The sequence below is a fragment of the Pinus tabuliformis genome, chromosome 9 (genome assembly GCF_031772625.1).
Source record: "Pinus tabuliformis cultivar Carrire ecotype Pingquan chromosome 9, CPIR1, whole genome shotgun sequence".
NCBI lineage: Eukaryota > Viridiplantae > Streptophyta > Pinopsida > Pinales > Pinaceae > Pinus > Pinus tabuliformis.
The window spans coordinates 226,756,834-226,782,690 of NC_142307.1; the positions used below are offsets into that span (position 1 = coordinate 226,756,834).

The 25,857-nt window shown below is 38.9% G+C and overlaps 1 protein-coding gene across 10 annotated transcripts in view; it reads left to right on the forward strand.

Moving 5' to 3' along the window:
* LOC149148004 (ras-related protein RABH1e-like) overlaps window positions 1–25,857 on the forward strand; it is a 479,517-nt gene that overhangs the window by 256,042 nt on the left and 197,618 nt on the right. For 4 of the 10 annotated variants that reach the window (XR_016263150.1, XR_016263145.1, XR_016263143.1 and 1 more), the window contains 2 exons: window positions 13,110–13,153; window positions 13,730–13,874. Coding sequence is in view for 1 of the 10 variants with exons in the window: in XM_089441574.1 (XP_089297700.1) it covers window positions 8,774–8,810 (37 nt within the window). In the remaining 9 variants the exon portion in view is untranslated. Of the gene's footprint in view, window positions 1–8,773; window positions 8,969–13,109; window positions 13,154–13,696; window positions 13,875–13,997; window positions 14,493–25,857 lie in introns of those variants that run through there. The other 6 variants (XR_016263152.1, XR_016263147.1, XR_016263144.1 and 3 more) reach the window with 5 other exon arrangements.

Below are 25,857 nucleotides of genomic sequence, written 5' to 3' on the forward strand. Positions count from 1 at the left end.
TCCTTCATTTAATGTTTTGGGGCATACCAATATGGATCACAAGCCAAGCTGTAAGATTGACTGCTCTTGATTGTAATGTTGTTCCCATACTTCACTTGGGAGGTTATTGTTTTCCCCTAGTCCAATGTGATCTCCCTTGAGGTCCTTCCTTCAAGAGGGGTGCTAATATGATGGACTGATTGAAGTAGCATGCCCAAGGTAATCCATACTTACCACCTTCCATGTTTCCTTTATTATTCACATCCATTCTTTGGTTGATTGTCATTTGTAATTGGCATTGACAACTTATATCCTTAGCTATGAGTCACGGATTGAAACTTTCCCTAAGAGGTTGATGCAGTTGAAAGAATGATTAAAGCATATGAAATCACAATTAAAGAAAAGAAAAATGCAAAAGATGGTTGGGACTTAGTAAGCATATGGGAAAAAGACTAGCATGAGCTCTAGCCCCTTATTGGCCATTACCTAGTTCCTTAGCATATCAATGCTCCATCATAAAGGAACCCTTGAATGTCCCAACCTTGATGAGCGAAAAACTACTATGTCTTTAAGGGGTGTTGGAAAAACATAAAGCAAGCTTGGTCTCCTAAGTTATGTAAGAAAGAAAGATAAATTACTAAAGTAAAACTAAAAGGCACACTAGTGGGGTGGAGAAAGTAGACTGAGGAAAGGGGTATCTCATGCCTCCATGATTTCTCCCTCTTCTCATTATAGTACTTAGAGATGTTGGATGCCCTCTAGCTGGTAGCATGGCTATGGCCATCTTCCTTGAAGTATTCCTTACTCCATCACCACCATTATCATATGCACATATGGATTGATCGGTTTACCTGTGAAATGTCCTTCCCCTTAGGGATTGGAAGCACCTAATAGGGCTGAAGGTATAATCATATCCAACACAAGTCTGGTAACTTGCTTACGATTCCTAAGAAAGACATTAGAAGGTAGGGTTTGTGTGAACTATTTTTGTGCCCCTAACATTGAATATGGTTCACAATGATACTTTAATTTAGGTTTTTATTCTTGATGATGTTGATCTCACTCGATCTTGAGGGTATGTTTTAGGTGGTTCATCACTCATGCAACAAAAATTCTTTCAAGGGAGACTTGACACTTATCCAACACCATTTAGAGGACATTTTTCCCATCCTTGAGAGCGGATATGACATTGTAGCCCCAATAGCGCCTTCCTGAGATGGACGTTGGGCTTTAAGGAGCCTCTACATGGTTGTACCCCTCTTGCTACACCCCTAGAGGTTGAAACGTTGTACCAGGAATCCAAGGCATTGGCTTATTTGATGATGTGCCCAGATGGACCTGTTGTCGCTCAGATTGTACAAGCATAGTGCAACAATGACTCAGGTCACCCTGATCCTCGATCTCTCCGTTCTAGCTGTCTCCCAACAACATGCTATGGGGGGTAGTCCCTATGGAAGATGGAAATGCAATATTTATTGGCAACCAACAAGTCCGTGAGACACGATTGAATGGCCTAGTCACTTGGCTGATTATAGCAAGTTGAAGGATTAGATTAAATTATTTATCAGATCAGTGCCTTATGGAGTCAATTGCTTGCTTTAGATCAATTAAATACCAGGTGACCAGATGAAAAACCACTACTTAGATGCTTCACTATCTTATATGCTATGCAAATCGTATGATGTAGGTGAGATGCAACAATCTTGATTGATATTAATTACATGCCTAGCTAAGTGTATCCCTTGATCCTTATCTATTTCGAGGCTAGTCTCAAAAGTAAGTGGTAAAGAGAAGTCAATGCGAAGCAAGCAAAGACTTGGTTAACGATACCTCCCCTTGAAATCTAACATACCCGGTGCCTCCGACGTTGCAGAGACTGTGGCTCTAACGGCTGCAAGGTCACTGTTTTAACCACTAGAGAGGGTCTAGCGTTCGCAAGCAAGAGATGAAGGGTGTTCCTATCTTTCTATCAACCAAGCTTATGCTTGGAGGTAAGTTTAATTAATGCAAGACTAGGCCTAGGATGCGAATACAAAATTGATTTGAGTGATCTTGAGTTAAGATTGTTTATGTTCTTAAGTACTTAGTTATGATTTATCTTATGACAAAGAGCACTTAATAATAAATGAAAGACAATCTTAAACACAAGATAAAGTGCTCAATTACTAATGCCCACCAGATGTATCAAATCTAACCAAGAGGTAATTGCTCAAGAAATGAGATAAATGCTCTTAACAACAAATCACCAATATGCCAAGGATAAAATTATCACCCACAATAGATTTTAACCATGAAACAATAATGACAATGATGGCAAGCAAAAGAGATTAGAGCACTTATCCAAAATGCTACTTAAAACAATTAACCAAGGTTTTCTTCAACACTTACAAGAATGAAAAGGATATTAATGACAATAACTCAAGCTAAGATACCGGATTCGTCCAAAACCCTTGACGAATCGCAAATCGAGCGAATCCGACACGATTCTCTGCGGATTCGTGTATTTCCTTTATACATTGAAAACACATAAAATACATTGAAAATTGCCTGAGCGTGGACCTGAAATTTTATAAAAGATCACTTATAGCGCCATCGGGTCCGGCTCATCGGGTTGCACACATGACTTAAATGAAAGTCCTGCCCCTTTGGTTGCGCCGATAGCGAAATGCTGATTTGAGACCTGCCGATGCGATGGATTTTGGCCTTATACTTGGAAAACATTGCAAATATGGGAAAAAGGCCGCTGGCGGAACTGAAAAAATATACACTGGAGCGTATATAACCGTCGGGTCGGGTTATCGCATCGACAATATGTATGTGCAAAAGGCCCCGCCCCTTTGAAAACGCCGATAGCGATATGCCGATGCGATCATCGGCGATCGCATATCGCAAGATATAAAGGCCTCGACCTCTTTGTAAGTCCTTCATTGCGACACCGTCGATCCGATCATCGGCGATCGCTGATCGGCGGGGTCTTGCACCGCTGCCACTGCCTATTTGCGCCGATTGCGATTTGCCGACGCGATCTGGACCGTTGATCGGCTAGATCCAATGGCTGTTGTGAATTCGGACCTTTAAGCCTGCGATTTGGGTTTTTGATGGTTTTCGAGTGTTTTTTGCCTCCCGATAGTGTATTTCCTCCCTCCTAAGGGCTTTTCTTTTGCAACCATTTCGATCGGTGGAAGGCTTTTAACCGAAATTTGAGGATTTCAACAACAACAATGGATCCTTTGGCATGAATTTAGGTGTGTTTGTAGACTTTGAGAGCGTTTAGAATCCATTTTTGATCCTTTTGCATAGCAGAGCTAACAAGACTTACAAAGACAAGCTACAAGGCAGCCAGCCAACTCTGGAAAAACTACTTGCCTCAAAGCCTAAGATGTTGAAAAATCAGCCCCAAGGCTCCAAGGGAGCCCACCAGAAACATAAATAATGAAGGTCATCTCCTGGAATTGTAGAGGTATGGGGAGTAAAGTTAAGGAAGAAGCCATGAGAAGCTTAATAAGAATAGAAACTCCAGACATACTTCTCGTCCAGGAGACTAAGCTGGAAGACATAGTCTTCCTGCAAGCAAGCAAGAAACTTTGGTTTAAAAGTGAAGCAAGAGCAACCTCTGCCTGGGGCGCCTCGGGAGGGATTGGCACTCTATGGAACACCAACAAATTTGCAGTCATCTTTGAGGCTAGTAATACTCATTGGTTGCTGCTGAAAATGTAGAATCTGGATACCAAGGAAATCTTTTGTCTTTTCAATGTATACTCTCCAGTCAATGTTGGGGAAAAAAAGGATTGCTGGGATTCTATAAGGCACCAAGCAGACTTGATAAACCTGTAAAATATAATTATTGTTGGAGATCTCAACCTCACTCTTCATTCGTCCGAAAAAAGCGGAGGCAGCGCAGTCCGAGATCCGGCAAGGGAATGGGCGGAGGATCTTATGCAGGACTGGGACTTGCTGGATATCAAACCTTCTTCTGGTAAGTACTCTTGGTCTAACAAAAGAGTCGGCCCAGGTCATATTGCTGTCAGATTAGATAGATTTTTCATTCAAAGCTCCTTTCTGTTACTAGGTTTAGAACCCAGAATGCACATTCTTGCTAGCAGTGTCTCGGACCATAAGCCCTTAAAGCTAGAGCTCCTAGCCCATCTAGATCTGGGTCCTATTCCCTTTAGATTTAGTCCTCTCTGGGTCAAGGAGCCAAACTTCATGCAATCAGTCAAGGATTGTTGGAGCCAGCCTGTCAAAGGATCTCCTTTCTTCATCTAGGAGGAAAAGCTGCGAAGGGTAAAAGGAGTTCTAAAACGTTGGGCCAAAACCCTGTCCAACCCTGTTACAGAAAGGAAAGCCATCAAAGCCTCTCTTGCCTCTCATCAAATTCATATGGAGAACGCTTTAGTCACTGAGGAGCTGTTAGATCAAGAGGCTCATCTACAACAGTGCTTTCATAAGGCCTGCTTAGCTAAAGAAGAATACTGGAGATTAAAATCTCGAAATATCTGGCTCAAAGCAGGGGACAAGAACACTGCTTTTTCCCACAAACAAACCCAGGCCAGGAAATGCTTCAACACTATTTCTGAGATTAAGAAGGATAACGACATTCACAAGGATTTTGCAGATATTAAGAAATCAACCTTTTCTCACTTCCAAAACTTGTATAGTGATGATAAGGATCTGCTCCAATACTCAGATCTGTTAGACATTATTCCTTCAGCAATTTCCCCTCATATGAACGAGATCCTTGAGGCCAAAGTCTCTAAAGATGAAGTTAAAAAGGTCCTTTTTGATATGGATTCGAACAAGGCCCCTGGGCCAGATGGCTTCTCTGCCAGGTTTCTCCAAGTTTATTGGTCGATTGTTGAAAAGGATCTTCTCAAAATGGTTCAAAAGTCTCAAAATACATAGAAAATAGGAGGCAGCACAAACTCTGCTTTTTTAGCCCTCATACCCAAGGAAAAAGGCACCAACAACTTCAGTAGATTCCGTCCAATTTTCTTATGCAATACTGGGCACAAGTTAATCACCAAAGTAATTGCAAATAGACTGAAGCTCATTCTTCCCAAAATAATTCCGGAGAATCAAGGAGGCTTCATCCAAGGAAGGCAGATCGTGGACAACTTCACCCTCGTTCAAGAGGCAATCCATTCAAGTCTTCTTCGAAAAGAACAAGGTATGGTGATTAAACTTGATTTAGCAAATGCCTTTGATCGAGTAAATCATAGTTTTCTTTTAAAAGTCATGAGCAAGTTTGGTTTTGGAGCAAACTTCATCAAATGGATCCAGGCATGCATCTTGGAGCCATGAATTGCTCTTCTTGTAAATGGAAGAGCCACTGATTTTTTCAAAGCTTCGAGAGGACTTAGGCAGGAGTGTCCTCTTTCCCCTCTGCTATTTGTCATCCAAGCCTCTGTTCTTAGCTTCCTATTAGACAAAAAGATGCAAGATCAAGATATTAATGGGCTGTGTATTGCAAGAGGGGTCAAAAACATAAATCACGACTTATTTGCAGACGACACTCTACTTTTGGGTACTGCCTCTCTTTCCTCTGCCTCTAAATTTAAAGCAGTTCTGGATGAATTCAGTGAGGCCACAGGCAACGTTGTAAATAAGAACAAATGTCACATCTTCAGTTGGAACACTTTGCCCAGATTGCTCTCTGCTATTTCTAGATGTTTGGGTTTTGCAGCCTCCTCTTCTTGAACCTCTTTCAAATACTTGGGCCTTCCTGTTTTTCATAAGAGACTTACAAGCAAAGACTGGCTCCCTCAGCTTGAAAAATTCAAGACTAGGAACCAAGCTTGGGGTTACTCCTGGCTCAACACTGCTGGCAAATCTGTCCTAATAAAATCTGTGCTCACCAGCCTCCCTCTATTTCAATTTGGTGGGCTTCTTGCTCCGGCAATCATATTAAAAAAATGGAAGAGTTCATGCGGAGGTTCTTTTGGAAGGGCGGAAAACAGAACGAAAACAAGCTTCCCCTTATCAGCTGGGAAACAATCTCCAAGCCACTGTGGGAGGGTGGTTTGAAGTTCAAAAATCTCTATCAGCAGAATGTGGCTATGGCAACTAAGACTATCTAGAGGATCATTGCGCCCAAGCCGGGCTGGGCCCAACTGGCTCTCTGGAAATAGTATTTCAGAGGTCCTCGTTCAAGCTATTTAGGCAATGTGATTCATTTGCCTAACTCGTCTTTCCTTAAACTATATGTTAAAGCTGCTCCCTTAATCAATGCGCACTTCTACTGGATCCCAGGAAATGGCAAAAAGATCAACATCTGGACTGATAAAATCATGAATATGGACCCAATTGAAGATAGAGCCTCCATTAGAGCGCTGTGATGCTGGATGGATAGAGAGGGGCTGAGTTCGCTGTGGGATATTTTGCTTTGGTGCGATTCTGTTTGGGCAGGTTGGAAACGTATTGAGGTGCTGGCTCATCTGCTCAATGAATGGATCACGTTGCTTGATCTTCTTCACGGCTTGGCGCCCACGCACATGAGGAAAAGAGATTCGAAAGGCTGGGGGCCGAATGACAGAGGCTACGCTGTCTCCATGGGATATGCCAAGCTGAATGAGAGGCCATACGTCCCCCTCGATCCAGCACCATGGCAGGGTGTCTAGCTTTTTCCCTCATGGCCCAAAGTTGACTTCTTTGCTTGGCTTCTCTGCCATGGCAAAATCCTAACGTATGACATGTTGCAGAGGAAAGGGTTCCACGGTCTCTCCATCTACTCGCTGTGCAAAGAAAATGTAGAGACAACAGTCCATTTAATCCTTGAATGCAACTTCTCTAAGCAGTTCTGGTTCTCCTTTATTCACAATTTGGATCCCAACTTTTCGCTTCCTTGTTCCACTGCTGATCTTTTTTCTAATTGGGCAATCAGATATCCTGGCCCAACTCCTAAAAATCAGGTAATCAAAATTGCATGGGCTGTTCTTCCAAAGGTTATTTGTTGGCAGATATGGCTAGAACAAAACAGAAGAATTTTCAGAAATACTAATCAGAATGACAAGGTCTTAGAAATCAAGTTTAAATGTCATTTAAAGGAGTGCTTGACTGATATAAAAGATGATTTTAATCTCAGCCAACAGGACATCGCTTGGGGATCATTCCTTGACTTGCAATTTCAACTAGCAGTTAGAAACGCCCCTTCTCTTAAAGACTGGCAAATAAGGAAATCTGAAACGGACTTTCAAGACTGGCTCAAATCGCACTCAAGGCACTCTCTCTTTTTTGATGGGGTAGCAAAGGGCACTCCGGGCAAAGCTGGTGCAGGAGTTGTTGTTGTAAATCCATTTGGGGAAAAAATTCATTCCTATGCTTGGGGGCTTGGACATTCATCCAGCATTCAAGCTGAGGCTTTGGCCCTCTTCCAAGGCCTCAAGATCTTCAAATATTTAAATATAAGTGAAGCTAATGTTATAGGTGACTCCTAGATCATTATAAACGCAATGATTTCCAACTCCCCAGCTTTGGATCTTAAACTAGCAAGGCTGATATCCAGAATCAAGGGCTTGGAAAACGCTTTTCAGAAGTGGAATTACTACCATGTGCTGAGAACTCATAATAAAGAGGCGGACATTGAAGCCAACAAAGCTGCCCTCCTCTCCACCGGGGTCAAGATGAAAGACGAAGAAGAATCATGGGAACCCATCCCTTAAGCTGATTACTGCCATGTTTTACTGCTTGCTCTTAAATAAATTTGTTTGTATCTTCAAGTGGGGAAAAATTTCTGAAATTGAAACTATAGATTCCTTATCAAGGAAGAAGTCTTCAAGTTTTAGCTGCATTTTCATTCTTAGCAGGGAAATGCAACAGGAAACAGACATCCTCAATGTAATCAGACTTTCGGCATTCAGGCCAAGATGAATATAAATACTCCATAATCGTTTCTGTCAAAAAAAAAACACATAAACAATTAACAATACACGAACACCATATTTTACCCTAGAATCCCTTACGAGAAAATTGAATAATATATCTACTATTTTCCATGGCTTAAAAGAATCCAAACTAGCCAAAGTGAGCCCTCCAATCAATTCAGGAATATTACAATAGAGAATCCTCAATATTTTAACAACTTCATCACATATAATCGACAGGCTCTAAGACCATGGGCCACAAAAGTCATGTGCTCACATTTATGATTTGTTTTAGCTTTATTATTACTTAGTATACGAGCAAATGATATAATCGAGTAAAAAACATAGTAAATTACTCCATAATGGCTTTCCTCATCATTTTTAATACATAGTATATGAGCAAATGATGTAATCGAGTAAAAAACATAGTAATTTACTCCATAATGGCTTTCCTCATCATTTTTAATACTAATAAAAATCTTCGCTATATCCCTGGCAACTTTGTAAAAATATTCTCTTAGTAAGAAGTCAAAGAAAACTTCATATGGATGATCTAATTAAATACTTTCTTTTCAATATTTATCTAGTTTCTAAAATTTCTTATAACATGCTACAGCCTTACGGCGTTTCCGTTGCAACATGTGGTGCAATTGCTAGTTAGGCCGATAGGCCTTCCTATGCATCAACTTCTTCGTCAACACTTTCATTCTCTTATTAACATCTGTCAAGCATCCCTCGATCATTCATGCACGTCTTTGTATTCAAAATGGCATCATATTGCAAAATATAGAAATAACTAAAAAATAGTTGCAAAAAATCTGTTGCACAGAAAGCCAGAGAAACCGGGCTTGCCAATGTCACTGTTGAATATGGCGGGCATCTATGGGTTTTTGGTTTTCTTGTTTTGTAATTGAATTCTGTTTTTTGCTTGGCAGATTGATTGGGGTTATCATATATTGTGAATTCTGGTAGAGGAGAATTGTCTGGCTAACATTAAGTACCGAGAGAAAATTGTTGGGAAAGCAGCATCTCAAATGGGGAGGTTATATTTGGTTCAGTTAAGTGGGCGGATTTACTGCTACTGATCATGGCATAGCCATCTTGCAAATATTGATCAGATCCTGTCCAAGGTAGGTGGCGTGATCGTTTTTGTTGCATTATGACTGGGATGCTTTTTAGCTTGGTTTTCAGTTTTTGCCAGAGTTTTATGTTAGGGCAATGCCGGGCCTATCTGAAGTGCATGCTTGTGCTTTTGCTCCAGATTTTTATTGTTTTACAGTGTGCTGTGAGGAAGTAGTCCCATACATTATTCGGATTACCTATTTTGTGGTTTGTTGAAAAAGGACAGTAAAGAATGTTTGATACACAACACAATTTCACAATCAAATTTATGTCAAAACAGGGCATTATTGGTTCACTGATGATGTTGAGTTGTTGTGCCATCCACAAAAGCTCCATTATCACGGTGGTAGATGGCATGCGTTTGAAAATGATGAGGTTGGTTGCAAGTCATGGGTGATTATAGCGGAATGTATCTCTGGTGATTATGGGCGATTGATCACAAGGAAGTGCACTCCTTTTTGTGCAGTTCCTGAAGCATGTTTCTTGAATCAGTTCCAAAAAGAGTGCAACATTATGTTAATATTCAATGCTCAGCTGAGTTGAAATTGGAGACTTGAGCTTTTGATGTTCCACATTATTCTGTCAAATGGCTATTTTCATCTACTTCCACCACAACTGAGTGATGACGAAACCAACATGTAAATGCAAGGCTGGCATGGATTCGGAGGCAAGAGAAGTTAGACTATAGTCCACGGGACTATCGATAAACTGCTCTTGGTGAACAAGTCAAAATTTGACCAGCTTTCAAACTATTTATTTATTTATTTTCAATTTTCTGGATGAGTATGGTATGGCTGGAAAATTTACACTTTTTTCTCTAGACAAATCACTGCTCTTTGTGACTATGACACATGGACAATATTTGCTACAATCCCAATTTAGGGTTATTTGCATGATGATCTAGTGTCTTAATACCCTTGATTGTGCTTGCAATAACAGTGGAAACTCTAGGGTAAGTCTTTCATAAAATGTAGTGACTAGCAAGGGAATGCCGTTCTTGAAAGTCTTCAATTGTATGGGATGATGGTTTTGGGAGGGGTGTGGGTTTTAAGCATATTTAGAAATAATAGGGCCCAGATGGGAGGATGCGGTTGATGGTTTTTTGAGGGGGTGGGTTATAAGCATATTTGACATAAGAGAGTCCGGATTCTCTTTAGGATGACAAAATAAGTTTCCCTTTTGATGCCATTTTTCTCAATGTTAATGGCAGTTGAAGGGTTGGTTGGGCAACCATTTGGGAATTAGGGGATGCCCCCATATCTCAGATTTCGGAGGATGCCCAGGACAATGACTTTCTTTCCAACTTGTTATATTAATATGGAAAGAATTACCAAAGATTACTTATTCCAGCTTAACAACTATCATTCCATTCTTATTTCTTGCGGTGAAGGAGGATGAAATGAATTAATATGGTAACCAATTCCTTCAAGCCCTTTTCCCGGTAAAAAATAATTATATGATATGTTTTTGAAATAACACACAATGGAAACTGCTCTCCCAAGAGCATAAAAGTATAGATGAATGGCAAGTGGTCATGGACTTCTTTGATATACATTGCTGATTTTCTACTCTCAGCTTGAAATCTGTCCCCCATTTTGGATGTAAGACCCAAAAAGAAACAGGTTTTCTTTGGGGTGCTTACATCTTTCATCTGTTGATCCTCTTCTTGTGAAGGAGTTGAAAGATCTTGTTATACTTCGGTAGCTTTTTGAGAAAGATTGACTTGGAATGTGTTGGCATGTGGCATCTAGCATTGCTATGTGCAGCTGCAAACTTTGACCCTTTGGTTTGAACTGCACCGGTGGTTGATCTGTGAGTCTCTTTCCCCCCTTCCAAGTTGCTTCCATGCAACTGAGCCTTTTGAGGTCTCTTTGGTTTCAGAACAGTTTGGGCTGTGTGGTCCACCAAGAGCTTTGTTTGCAGTAGTCTTTTTTGCTGGCTCCCTTAGAGCTTTGTTTGCAGTAGTCTTTTTTGCTGGCTCCCTTAGAGCTTTTGAAGACTTATTCCTTCATTCCTACCAATCTGAGGAAGCTGCTGCTTGTTTTTTAAGTTATGGATGATAATTTTTTTTCCTATAAGCTTTGAGAATGCTGCCCAACAATTTATGTTGATTTGGGCACATATGTGCCAAATGGTTTCCTACCTGTGAAAATGTGTTGAAGCTCATGGTCCAAAGTTTTATGTAAGTCCTAATCATCTTGCTATCCAGCAACCCCCTTTTTAACACTATCTCATTCTTTATCTCTACGGTTCAGAGGAAAAACCAATATTAAGTGCCCTCTCAAGATAGTTGAATAAGCCATTTTGCACTTTCTAGTTTTGTTTATTCCATTTGCACATAGTCCCAAGTTTCAACCAATGGCTAAATGCCCATGATTAAATAGATCAAATCTGGACTTCGAAGATTGTCAGTAGGATATGTAAGACTGTAAGTGGCTATGGCTTTAATACAATCACCGGGGCTTTGTGCACATGAAGGCCCAATGCTTTTAGGTGCCGAGATAGCTTCCTTTTTTCTTCAGAGGCCACCAGGTATTCTATTTGAGAGGCCCCTATGTTAGTTGTGGCCCTTTTAGCAACCATTTCAATCAACTGTTATTTCTCACTAAAAATGTAAATATAAAAAACTGCAACCATTTCAATCAACTGTTATTTCTCACTAAAAATGTAAATATAAAAAACTGAAAATGTTGCTGGAAACTGCTAAATATTATTGCTTTCTAAAGCCATACCTCCAAGATAACACTGCATATGAAACCTGAAATGTAAAATTCTTAATGTTGTATTATTGTACCCAAGCATGGGTTTGAGAGTGCAGGGAGATATTGAAAAGTGGCTAAACAAAGAATCCATGAATGTTCATGATTGAGACAGGGCATTGGTAATCCCAGCATTGTCCAATTTTACCATCTCAGCTATGAATTTCTTCAAGCCCTTACTTTGCACAATTACAACACATTATCTATTTTGATAGATTTCCCAAAAAAACATGGACCGACAATAAGTAGTTCAGTTGTTTTCATTTATTTCATGCAATTGGCCTTGAATTCAGAATTATTTAAGTCTTCAATGTTTTCATCATTCGATATGCTGTTGTTGCCCAGTCACATGAATGAGATTGTTCCTTCTTTCAGTGATCACCCAAATCTGTAACTGCAGTAGTGCCATATTTTGGGAGAGGGTTCAGACACTTTAATATCAGAAATGATAAATAAGCGAGTGGGGTTCTTTGTTCAAAGAGTAATAGAGTACAAGGGTTGCTGGGCTTCCCCAACTTGATAGTATGCATTCTCATGCAATGTCTCCTAAGGTTGCTTGACCTTTTTATTTCATGTATAAAAATATAGATTCTTTCCTGGAAGTACAGGTACTTTGCCTATCTTTTTTTCTTCCGAGGAAAGGAATCAGCTTCCCTCTTAGTCCAAGGGCTAGAGTGAGCTTGCTGATACCTATGGTACCAGGCCAGGCCATAGGTATACTCACTTAAGAGTTCACAAGGTTCAAAACCAGTACAACAATATTCATAGGCACAAGTCCATTACAACAATATTTGTCAAGGCATTATAGCTCATCATGTCACTAATGGGGAAGATAATAGCCATTTCGCCCAACCACACTAGATAACACAATTGACAGCTACTTTACCTACCTATTACTAATATAATTACTAATAACGTATCACAAATTCACAACTTATTATCAATATTTGACCACTTAGAGTTTTTATGCCTACTATTCTCTCTGAAAGCTGCCATAGAAAGTCCTAATGTTCAAGTTGAATTTCTGAAAGCAGCAGGAAACCCTAGAAAGATCCTTGTATTAATTACTAGTTTAAATTGTTGATAGATTGTTTTTAACATTTTCGATGTCTTCCGTGCTTTTCTAGGCAAGGATGGAACGAGCCTTAGCAAGTGATCTGGCATTTTGTGAAGAAATAATTGTAACTAACATCAACGTATTGCTAAATCGACCTAAGATGCAGCGTTGCATATGCATTAAGATTTCAGCTAATACACATTGTTGTTTTATGTGGGTGTGATAATAAACATTTCAAGCTTGCGGATTACAATTTTGCCATACGTGAATTTTTTCCTGTTTTTGTCTGTAGTTTAAGACAAACTCACTATTTATTGTTTTTTATTTTGCCAGACATTTCACTGTAGGCATGGGAAGGCATATCTCTTTAATACTGTGTAAGTTCTCTTCTTTGGATAAGCTAGCCCTGTTTTTCTCTGCAACTGGTTATCAGTTTGTTCTACTAATTATTGAAACTGGTCGATGGGAAATTACTTACATCTATATCAGGTTAAGATGTATACAACTTCATATCAAAATTTATTGCTGACATCCCCATGAATAATGTTTTGAGTTGTTATTCAGAATTTCATGCTTATTACTCATGAGCTATGCCTAAAAATGTATCAGTTTACTAAGTACTGCAATAAAATAAAACAAAATCATTTAATGATTTTCTGGGGTGCTTATTAGTAGCCTTCATTACTTTACTAGAGTTCATTATTTTTTCAGTTAAGTGCTTTGAAAATTGACCAGATTGGCTCAAAAATAAGTGTCTACCTGTTAAGTTAAACTGTTTTGGAAGTAGAAACACACGTATGTGCATTTGTATTTCAAAAACAATGGGAATTAGGTGTAGAAAATCTATTCAAGTTGAATTTACATGACATCAATGTTTGATTTAGTTTTACTTCAATTGATCTCAAACACTGGTTATGTAGTATCTCCTTGACTACGATCTGGATCCTGTGAAGGCTACGGCAACCTCTCGACACGAGGTTCCTAAAGTGCAGAGAGAAATAGAGATTGATGTCATGTCGCAGTCGCAAGATGTTGATGATGCTATGCTGGCCAGGCAGTCACGTATGAAATACGAGCTAAGGGAAACCCCTCGACTTCGTAAGTAGTTCTCTCTCTGTTTACTGTTGTATATTTTCGGTTGTATGGAGGTTTAAACACTTGCTCATATAAATCTCAGACTCCACTGTACCAATTTAAATTTTAAACCTTTTTTTTCGTCAGATTTCTCTGGATTTACCTCAATTAAACCCCGAAGGTCAAGTAGAAAACATATGTCAAAGAACTTTGGTGGAAACTCTGCTACGGAGTAGATGTAATCAATCACCAATTCTCTGCTACCATTTTTAATGCTTTATAAGCCCAAAATAACATATTTTATTCTGAATATGCTAAAATTAAATGTGAATTGGGAATTCCCAGCAGAATGATGATAATGGGCTTTTTTTTCTCCAAGGAAAAACCTGTAAGGTAACCCAAGGGATGCATGGCATCTCTAATAAACTTGTTGGTGTAGATTAGTGCATCTAGCTCAGAGATTTGAACTTGGTACCTGCTGACAGGAAACTAGAATAATGACGATGCATCGCACTGCAAATCCTAATTAAAAGGAGAGTATCTCTTATATATACTAATCTCACAATCAACCCACGTACCATTTACTTGCACAAATGATCCTTTACATTGGCTAAAGGGTCGTAACAGTTGATCAATGTTTACTCATTCAAGACTTTAACAAATGATAGCATTGAACTACCATTATACATCGTGCATTCTAGTTAGTGTATACATTTCAAGATGTTGCTTTAGACTCCCTTGACCTGCTATATAGAAAAACACCTATGCTACAAAGTGCATTTAACTGCTATATAGATGATATTTGGATTCAATATGTTTGGATTATATTGAAGTTCTAGGTTATGCTGGACTTGAATTGTAATTTAGTGGCTCAAATTTTCTCAACAGTCACATGTGAACCATATGGATTGTTATTATTACAAAATTTTGAGTGATTGATTGGATTTTATTATATAAATAATTGAGAGAAACCAAGAATAATAATTTGTATAATTTTGATTAAGGATTTATTTTATTTTGGGCATTTTATTGACTAGGTTTAGTTTGAATGATTGAATTATTATAATATTTACTATTTTGAACCAAAATACAATTCTTTCAATTTAACATTTCTATCGGCCTCTCTTTGCACCTTTTTAGGTAATTGCTAGTAGAAATACAGTTTTTCCAAAATTAATGTCCATGTGTTCATCTAATTTCGTGAATTCATATGGGCCGTAATCCTCTCAGTTTTGTTAAACCCCAGTGAATTTATCACGGTTGGGAGAAATTAGATTAGGATATTGGGAGCCCGTATTAACCCTAGCTTCTCTGTTCCACACTCTTTTCTCCTTTTTTCTCTCGACCTCATTTCTGCTTTTCGATCCCTTTGCCTTGCTGCGGAAATGTTCAAAAACAGGTTACAAGAGTACGCCCAGAAGACTTCTTTGCCATTGCCACCACTGTAAATGAAGGCCAAGACCATCTTCCTGAGTTCAAGTGTAGTGTGACAGTGAACGACGCACGATATGATTCGCCCCCAGCATTTAAATATAAGAAGGAAGCAGAGAATGCCGCCGGATGTGATTCGCCTCCAGGATTTAAATATAAGAAGGAAGCAGAGAACGCCGCCGCTCAGGTAGCGGTTGAAGATTTGCATAAGCTGGGGTTGGATATCCACTTTAAAAAAAGATTGACTTCCACCCAAATGCCTAAAATGTTTTCTAGGGCCATGGAATATGCTGTTTTTGATTTATGCGATTTCGTTCTATTTTTCTCCGAAAACACTGCGACAGAAGTTTGAGACTGTATCCAGCTTGTTGCTGTGTAGTATATTAACGAATGTCTTAAATCATTACCCAGTAACCCAATCAACGTTGAGTTTGATTGTGTTCAACTTGGGTTAGGTATACAAACACCTGAACAAAATCACTATAAGGAGAGCTTAAAGCCATCCATCAAAATCTTCAAGGAGAGCTTAAAGCCATTCATTAAATTTCTATTGGTCGATCTATTTTTGATGGAAGATGCATGGAATATTTTATTGATTATATTATTGATTTTCTTTCTCGTTCATCCAAGGGTCAACCACAGAGTTAATAGCTTGGTAATAGTTAACTTTATAGTTATCCAAGAAAATTGACCATCTATTGGACAAAGGTTTTTAAAGTAAATTTTGGTTTTTTATTGTGTAAATATTATAAGTTTTGGAGTTTTTAATTGTGGCTTAATAATTTTTTTTAATTGTAATATTTTGTTATTTAAAATATCTTTTTTATTTTTATTATATATATATATATATATATATTCACCATCATTTCTAAAAATTTACAATTTAAATTTGTGATTTCAACAAATCTCTTCAAATTCTCAACAAATTAAACTAAAAAATATATCTACAAAATATTCAAAAATTCCCCCAAAATTTTTAACAAATTTAATTAAAAATATGAAAAAACTTATAACAAACAAACTATGACAATAATTTCATTTCAATGGGCACAAACAGAAAAGGAGATATTTTTGAATGCTATTGAATTAGAGGAATGAATAATTGTCGTGAAAGACGATAGGGACCGAAATGTTAATTGGGTTAAAATATATTACACATAAACGTAATGCGGAATTCTATCTCTCGCTCCTTTGCACGGTTGGTATATGGCTTTAAATGTACATCCCTTCATTTCATTACCTATAAACTTACTCCCTCTATCCCTATTCCTTTTACAAAGTCGTCCAAATTCGTCGCCATCTATCCATATTCCTTTTACAAAACCACCTACCATCGAAGTATCTTCCTCCAAATTCATCCCCAGATTGGCACTCTTTGTAGTTCCTTTGCCATAAAAAAGCTAAACCAAAGCAAATCCAAATGTGTCTTGACGCAATTTGGGGGGGGGGAGGGGGGGGGCTTAACCTCTCAGAAGAAGAGCACAGGCCAGAGCCTCCAACTCTTCGCTATTTTCTCTCGTTTTGTCAAGATTTCTGTATCTTTAGAGGACCTCCATTTGTGGCGAGGAATTATCATTGGGAGACACGGAAAATTCACAGTCCATGGAATTAGCGAAACCACAGGCGTTCTCCTGCTTCACACCAAGGACTCGAGGGTTATATGGCTGGGGGATCATATGGTAGCATGCAGGGAGCTGATGTGGATGTTGCCTATACGATGAAGCAGACATGACATGATAAATCGCGGAGGCAGATGCTAATCCGGATGACACATGGCTCACGAGTTGTGCTTGCATTAATGCCAACCCCACCTGCAAACTTGCAGCCTGTAATACATTGATGACACATATCTTGAGTCCTGAGACACCTTCAGAACCGATTTCTAAAAATATAAAGAACAGGAAAATCTCTGCAAATATAAAGAACAAAAAATGCATCTGCAAGAAAATTTTTGCAAATATAAAAAACAAAAAATGCATGTGCAGACGCTATCGACATGTACACATTGTATAAACTTTCTCAAAAAGCAGTGAACATTTAAGTTACCTATTGCTGCATGGCGTAAATGTGTGCAACGAAACCATAGACAAGATGTCCGAATCGTGCCTCTTCCATTATTTTCATACCAAACCTTTATAGAGGGCAGGAATGACCGAGGTGACAAAAAATTCCTCTGTGCACATCCATAATTAGTTCCTCGTCCGTATTGGCATGCAGGTCTATGGTCATTGACATTGTCTGTATTCGGATGCAGGGATATGGTCATTGGCATACCATGTTTATTTATGGTGGAAGGGATGACGACGATGTCACATCGACCGGAGAATCAGCTAGAGAATGGCGACCGGGAATCTCAAAAAGTCGCATTATAGACTACTCACTTCTCAAATTTGACGGTTTTTGCTACCAGTATTTACAATTTTAACAAAAAAATTTGACGATTTTGTAAATTTCTTACCTATATATAATGGTCCAATCACCCATTGACAGGTAATTTGCCCGTCAAATTCATTTTGTACCTCAATAGACAATGCCAACGCCAAAGTGTAATGGAGGCATCATAAATGAGACGTGTAACATCACTGGAGTACTTTTTCCTGGAAAAGGACTTATCGTGACATTCACCATACATGATAAAGTATGAATAATATAATTTAGTAGACGTAGGAATTTTATAATAATTAAAAGTGAGACGTACAAACCCATCATTATGTATTCTCATTGTCCGTATTTAGCAAAGGCTTCAAATTTGTTTAGAAAATAAGAGATGCAACATGGGAGCCTCCTCCCAACTAGATACACGTTAAGCAACAATAAATGGTCCTAACGAGAAGGAGCTAGACAATATGCAATGTCTGTAGTAGGAGTAAACTTGTCATGTAGATAACATGCAAGTTGGAGGTGGCCATTGATGGCATCAAGCAAAATGATAGTGTATGAAGGAAGATTGTTATAACCCTTAACACGTTTTCTTTCTATGGATAAGAGGAAGTTATTGTTGCAGAACCAGCACCAAAGGTGCCATCGCAATTGGAAACTTTCCCTCTGTGTAGTTTATGCACATCTGGAGGAAGGACCAACCCACCTTGATCTAACTCCTCCTTCCTCTAAGTACTCAAATTTAGGTGATTCTAAAGAAGGTATCTATGCAAATTAAATTTATTTGGGTTTAAGCAAGCTTTACAAAATATTTCATGATGTTTTTCTTCTAAGAAACTCACTCAACACTGCACTCACCCATTTCAAACAATGTTTCCAAAACGTGACGAAGAAAGAAAAATCATATTTGAGCCTAAAGCAGTCACAGAAACAAGAACTCGACAGCTACATATTCGATTAATTTTAGAGTATCTCGTTAAGTGGAAGAAATTACCTGTTGAAGATTCTGCATGGGAGGATGAGAATTTTATACATAAGATTCCAAATCTTTTGAAGCATTGAGGACAACAATTTTTTAAAGGAGAGGAGCATTTTAGTGGAATCCTTATTGTTATTATTGTGCCCATGTATCACCCACGTTGTTATTGTTGTGCCCCATAGAATCCCATCATTTTTATTGTTGTACCCTTAATTATTATTAATATGTAGGCTTTGATTATATTGTGACCCCTTAGACTACTATATATACAAAGGAAGTCTTATCATTTGTATCATCCAAGAATTTTTCATCTATGTAATGTAAATGAGGTTCCCCCCTAAAAAATGATATGTTTAAGTCATTGATCTATCTTTTCTTCTATTTTGTGAGTTGGTTGCATATCACAATGAGCTCGTATTTCCCATACTTTCAAGAAAACATGGTCACCAACTCTAAATTCTTTGTTTATATTATTCTTATCTACATATATTTTCTTCCTATCTTAGGAAACCTTTAAGTTCTATTTGATTTTCACCATTTTCTCTTCCATTTCTTTGAGAAAACCTAGCCCAACAATGGCCCCATCAACTGAATGACTCAACTCTAAATTATTTGTTTATATTGTTCTTATCTACATATATTTTCTTCCTATCCTAGGAAACCTTTAAGTTCTATTTGATTTTCACCATTTTCTCTACCATTTCTTTGAGAAAACCTAGCCCAACAATGGCCCCATCAACTGAATGACCCGACTCATAGGTGCATTTCATTTTCTATCATACAAGGCCTTTAATGGACTCATCTTCAAAGATCATTGACACCCATTGTTATATGCAATCTCCACCAAGTTCAAATACTCCTACCACTTTCATGGTTTATTCATCAAATAAATCCTCAACATATCTTCAATCATCTAATTAAGTCTCTCCATTTACCCATCTCAGGTTGGATAATATGTTGTACTACAATTCAAATTTGTTCAAAATTCCTTGAATAAACCTATCCAAAAGTTTGATGTAAATTTGGGATCCTTGTCCAAAATAGTTCCCTAGGGATACCATGTAGCCTTGCAATTTCCTTCATATATATTTCAACAATATTTATTGTCTTGTGCGTTGATTTCATTATAATAAAATGGGAAACTTTAGTGAGCTTATCCTCCACTAGCATGATAGAATCATGTTGCCTCATATTCGTGGGAAAATTTGTAATAAAATTAATAGAAACAATTCCCCTTTCAACTCAAGAATGGCTATTAGCTATAGAAATCTAGCTATATTTCTATGTTCAAACTTAAATTTGTGGCATTCTAAAACCTAGAAATATAATCAACTATCCAAAAATATTAACCTTTAATAGAAACAATTCAAATTTGTTCAAAATTCCTTGAATAAACCTATCCAAAAGTTTGATGTAAATTTGGGATCCCTGTCCAAAATAATTCCCTAGGGACACCATGTAGCCTTGCAATTTTCTTCATATATATTTCAACCATGTAGCCTTGCAATTTCCTTCATATATATTTCAACAATATTTATTGTCTTGTGTGTTGATTTCATTATAATAAAATGGGAAACTTTAGTGAGCTTATCCACCACTAGCATGATAGAATCATGTTGCCTCATATTCGTGGGCAAATTTGTAATAAAATTAATAGAAACAATTCCCCTTTCAAATCAAGAATGGCTATTAGCTATAGAAATCTAGCTATATTTCTATGTTCAAACTTAAATTTGTGGCATTTTAAAACCTAGAAATATAATCAACTATCCAAAAATATTAACCTTTTATAGCCAAAATTATTTCATAGTATCTTGGATGTCCAACAATGTTCTTGCTATATCTTACTCAACAATATACCTTTGATAATAATATATAACAGTAGGTGAACCCCCACTGCTGCTGCGTTCGCGCCTTGACCTAGTTTCTGCTGCGTGAGATCCTTGGCCCTCGACCTGTTGCCATGGCCCCTCTAGACTTCTCACCGAAGGGGGCCGATCCTTAGCAAGCCTTCTCAGCTCTTGTTAATTCTCTGTTCCCGCAGTGCCCCCATCCATCAGTATCCACATTTGTAAAAATGTTGGATATTTTACAAGAAGTTAACTTACCTCCCACCCTTCCTCGCATGGCAGCCTTCTCACTTGCTGAAAAAGGTCTCATCGAACAATTCACGGGCCTCTGGCCATCTCCAAACACTGTACAACGATGGGTTGAAAGGAACTGGTTCGACAAAATCCAAGGTAAAATCTCCATCAGATCTTGTGGGAAGGGGTACTTTACCTTCCACTTTGAATCTAAAGAAGATAAGTATTTAAATTTAGGAACGGGCCTTATTTCATGGATTCCATAGGCTTGTACCTAAATAAATGGACCCCAGATTTTGATCCAGCACTGGATGTTCCTAATGCTGTCCCAATTTGGGTCGGACTCCTTCACCTCCCTCTTCAATGCTGGGGAGACGAATCGTTTCGTGAAATCGGGATCGTTGTTGGCAAATACATTGATCACAACAAAGGCAAAGGATAATATGCAAGCTTGAATGGGCCTTATTTCATGGATTTCAGAGGCCTGTACCTAAATAAATGGATTCCAGATTTTGATCCTGACCCAAAGATGTTCCCAGCGCTGTCCTAATTTGGTTCAGACTCCCTCACCTCCCTCTTCACTGCTGGGGAGACGAATCGGTTCGTGCAATCGGTAACGTTGTTGGCAAATACATTGATCACAGCGAGGCAAAGGATAATATGCAACCCTGTGTGCGAATTTGTGTGGAAGTGGACCTTGGCAAAGGTCTCCCCGAAGCCATCAAGCTCAAAGTGGACGATTGGAGTCATATTCAGCAGCTGGACTACAAGCAAATACCATTCAAATGTAAGGTATGTCACAAATACGACCATTTCACCAATCGTTGTCCTTCTCTTGTTGATGTTCAAAACGGCCCACAAGAAGAACAATGGGAAACAGTTAAAAAAAGGAAGTCGGCTCCTTCAACCAAATCCCCTCCTGAAGTTGACCCTCTTGTCTCTAAGGTTGCCCGCCCCTCCTCTTTCTCCCCTCCATTATCCTCCGTCCCCTCCCTCTCCCCACCTTTGGCCCCATCTACCTCCAATCCCTTCTCGGTTTTATCCCCCCATGAAGCTCCTTCCTTGGATCCCTTCCTCCCTCCCTTGATTCTATCAGCTGCCTCTGATCCTTCCCCTCCCCTGGTTATCTCCTCCCAGATTTCCCTTGAACCTCCCCTCTCTAGGATTACTAGGAGCTCCTCCAAAGATCATGGAGCCTCCAGTGACCCGCCCCTCCTCTTCCTCCCCTCCATTATCCTCCGTCCCCTCCCTCTCCCCACCTTTGGCCCCTTCTACCTCCAATCCCTTCTCGGTTTTATCCCCCCATGAAGCTCCTTCCCTGGATCCCTTCCTCCCTCCCTAGATTCTATCAGCTGCCTCTGATCCTTCCCCTCCCCCGGTTATCTCCTCTCAGATTTCCCTTGAACCTCCCCTCTCTAGGATTACTAGGAGCTCCTCCAAAGATCATGGAGCCGCTAGTGACTCTCTCAAGAAACTCGGACCGGGTAGGAAATCAACAAAGCAACATAGAGATGAGAATGCCCAGAAAGACAATGCAATGGGTATACAAAACCTAATAGAATCTTACATCCTAGGACAACATGAAAAAGAGATAACACACAAGGACCAAGGGGGGTGAGCACCTCTCCGCACCCCACATTCCCAATGATGAAAATCTTGTTTTGGAATTGTAGGGGTATAGGGCACCCTTCCAAAGTTACAGCCCTGAGATTTCTTATTCATTGCGAAAAACCAGGAATCTTTTTGTTACAGGAAACAAAGCAAGGCCAACAGGAAATGATTAAAATCATTGACCAGAACAGGCCGTACAATGGAAGCATCACTGAATCCAGAGGAGCCTCCTGAGGAATCACTACACTCTGGAATCATAACATATAGAATTACAAATCGGAAATTGTCAACCAGCACTGGGTCAAAACAGTTTTAGAAAACAAAGAAGATAAGCAAATTATAGTCATATACAACATTTACGCTCCTAATCATTACAGAGATAAGGAGCGCTGCCGGGAGGACCTCAAAGCCAGCGTAGATGCAGAAGAAAACCCTAATATTGTATTAGGAGGAGACCTCAATCTTATTCTTCATGCTAACGAGAAATGAGGAGGTAGTTTCTCCCCTGATCCCTTCAGAATTCAGCTGGAAGACATTATGCATGACCATGACCTCATTGATATCATTCCAAAAAACAGGAGGTATACTTGGAACAATCGCAGGCTAGGCACAGGCAACATTATGGAGAGATTGGACAGAATTCTAATCAACGTCACACTTCTTTCTTCCTTCTCTGTTGGGTATGCAAACATTCTTCCTTGCTCAGCTTCCGATCATTACCCAATATCTCTAAATCTGGAAATGCACTACCCACTTGGACCCATTTCGTTTAAGTACAGTTCCCTCTGGAACTGTATTCCAACAGTTAAAGACATTGTGGAAAAATCGTGGAGTCTGCATGTAGAAGGTTCTACTGGATACATTTGGGTGTCCAAGTTGAGAAACACCAAACAGGCGATAAAAGATTAGGTGAAAACCAACTATAAGGAGCCCGAAGAGATTAAAAAGGAGATCAAAATCCCTCTAAACAACATCCAAAAAACAATAGAAGAGTAGGGTCTCTCTTTCAAGAGAACAAAGAGCAAGAAAGCGACCTATATTTACAACTTTGCCGTGTAAATAGAGAAGAGGAATCAAAATGGAGGATAAAGTTGAGGCAACTTTGGTTGTAAGGAGAGGACAAGAATACAACATTTTTTCACAAGCAGACTACAGTTCGAAAAATAAGAAAAACTGTAAGTTCTATTTTGGATGCTAATGGCATACTTCAAAACACCCAAGAAGCCATCTTCCTAATGGAATCATTAAGGAAACGAACGACACTTTGAATAAGGAAATTAAGGAGGATGAGATAAGAACTATTTGGACTCTCTAGCTGGATAAAGCTCCGGGGCCTGATGGCTTCCCCATATGTTTTTATCGAGCCTTCTGGGGAATCATCAAAAGATATCTGGTCAAAATGCTTAAATGGGTCCAGAGAAAAGGCAAAATCGGTGGTTACACCAATGCCACGCATTTAGCCCTCATTCCCAAAGAAAATCGACCCTCCTCCTGTGCTCGATTTTGGCCCATCTCCCTTTGCAACTCGTCTTATAAGATTCTATCCAAAGTCCTTGCTTCTCGTCTTGAATCCTTTCTCCCTACTCTCATCTCTAAGGGGCTTTTTTGGCTAATAGGCAAATTACTGATTCTATCATCTTCATACAAGAAGCTGTTCACTCGAGCCAATCTAGAAATGGGAAATGATTTATTCTTAAACTTGATTTAGCCAATGCTTTTGATAGAGTAAGGCACTCCTTCCTCCTAGCTATTTAAAAAAAATGGGATTTGATGCAGTTTTTTTAAGTTTCATCAAAGCTTGCATCTCTGGGCCCTAGATCTCCCCTCTTGTTAATGGTCGACCTGGAATTGCCTTTCAATCGTCTCGGGGAATTTAGACAAGGTTGCCCCCTTTCACTTTATCTCATTATTCTGATGGCCGAATCCTTTAGCAAAGCTCTGGACTTCAATCGAAGAGTTGGCCTCATTACAGGAATTGAATTTGGGAATGGTGTAAAGAACATTAACAACTCTCAATTCGCTGATAACACCTTGTTAATTGGAGGAGCTTCCACAATAATAGCCCGACGCTTTAAGCTTCTTTTAGACAAATATATGAGATACTCGGGTGGACTGGTCAATCAGTGAAAAAGTTGCATTTATGGATGGAATACCATAGCTCAGATTCTTCACAGCATTCCTAATATCTTTGGAGTCTCTTGCAACTATGATTGGACTCACTTCACTTACTTGGGCTTGCCAGTAAGTATAGGACCTTTGAAGGCAGAAGTTTGGGACACTGTTATTGACAAGATGAAGAGAAAGGTGCAATGTTGGGGCACCATTTGGCTCAACCCAGCTGGCCACCCCATCCTCCTTAAATCAAGGATCTCCTCCTTGCCTCTATATCAATTCTCTCTCCTTCAAGCTCCGGCCTCTTTTCATTATAAAATGGAAGTCATCCTTTGCCAATTCCTCTGCCAAGAAGGGAAAAATGACAAAAAGAAATTCAATCTAGTTAATTGGAAACAGGTCATCCAATCCCAAGACAGAGGTGGTCTTGGAATTAGATCTCTCAAATTTCTTAACCTTGCTTTCGGAAGCAAGATTGTTTGGAGGCTTATCATTGGCCCTTTCTACTTGTTGGAAATAGGTGTCGGAAGTCAAATACTTAAACTTCCCCAGGTAGCAACTTCTAGATCAAGATATCCCTATTAGAGACTCTTCAAAAATTTGGCGTTTATGCAAAAGAGCTATTCTTTTCATGATTCGGAACTCCTCTAAAGTCCCCAAGGGAGGTGTTGATATTAATATTGGATCAAATAAAATAATGGGCAGGCAGCCAATAAACAGTCAAGATGGAGTCATTCCCATTCTCACCCTACTGATATGCTCACTAAGATTCTACCATGAAATAAACATAAGTTATGTAGAGGCATGGTAGGACTCAGTGTGACTTGATGACTCTTATTTGGCTTCAAGTGGGAGAATGTTAGTGTGAAGCCAAATTCATGAATCACATGTAGGATTCTAGATTCTCCTACATCGCCATCAATGTTATACGATTTGTGCTGGAGTCAACACATTGTTTAGTCGCATTTTATATACAATATAGTTTTTTACATATGTGTTTTAATATGTATACATTTTAACAATAACTTTGTTATTTTATTTTTTTATATTAAATTTGATTTATTATGTATATTATATTACAATAAATTTATTTTATATTTTTTACAAAAAGCTCTAATTTATTTTATATTAGATTTACAATATATGTTAATATATACAATTTGTGTTAAAATCTATTTACAAAAATGATTAAGTAATGATTAGTCATTTTAATCAATGCATGTATTAAGTCATGTAGTTGAGGAGAGCCAAGCAACACATATGATCAAATGTGAAATGTGTGGTGATGTTGCCACTGAAGGTGCCATATCACTTTATCGTGACCAGTTATGGAATATGGTCATGATCATAAAAGCTAAACACCAAGCAAACAAGGAGCTCATTGCAACAACCTAGTCATGATCAACCCCTG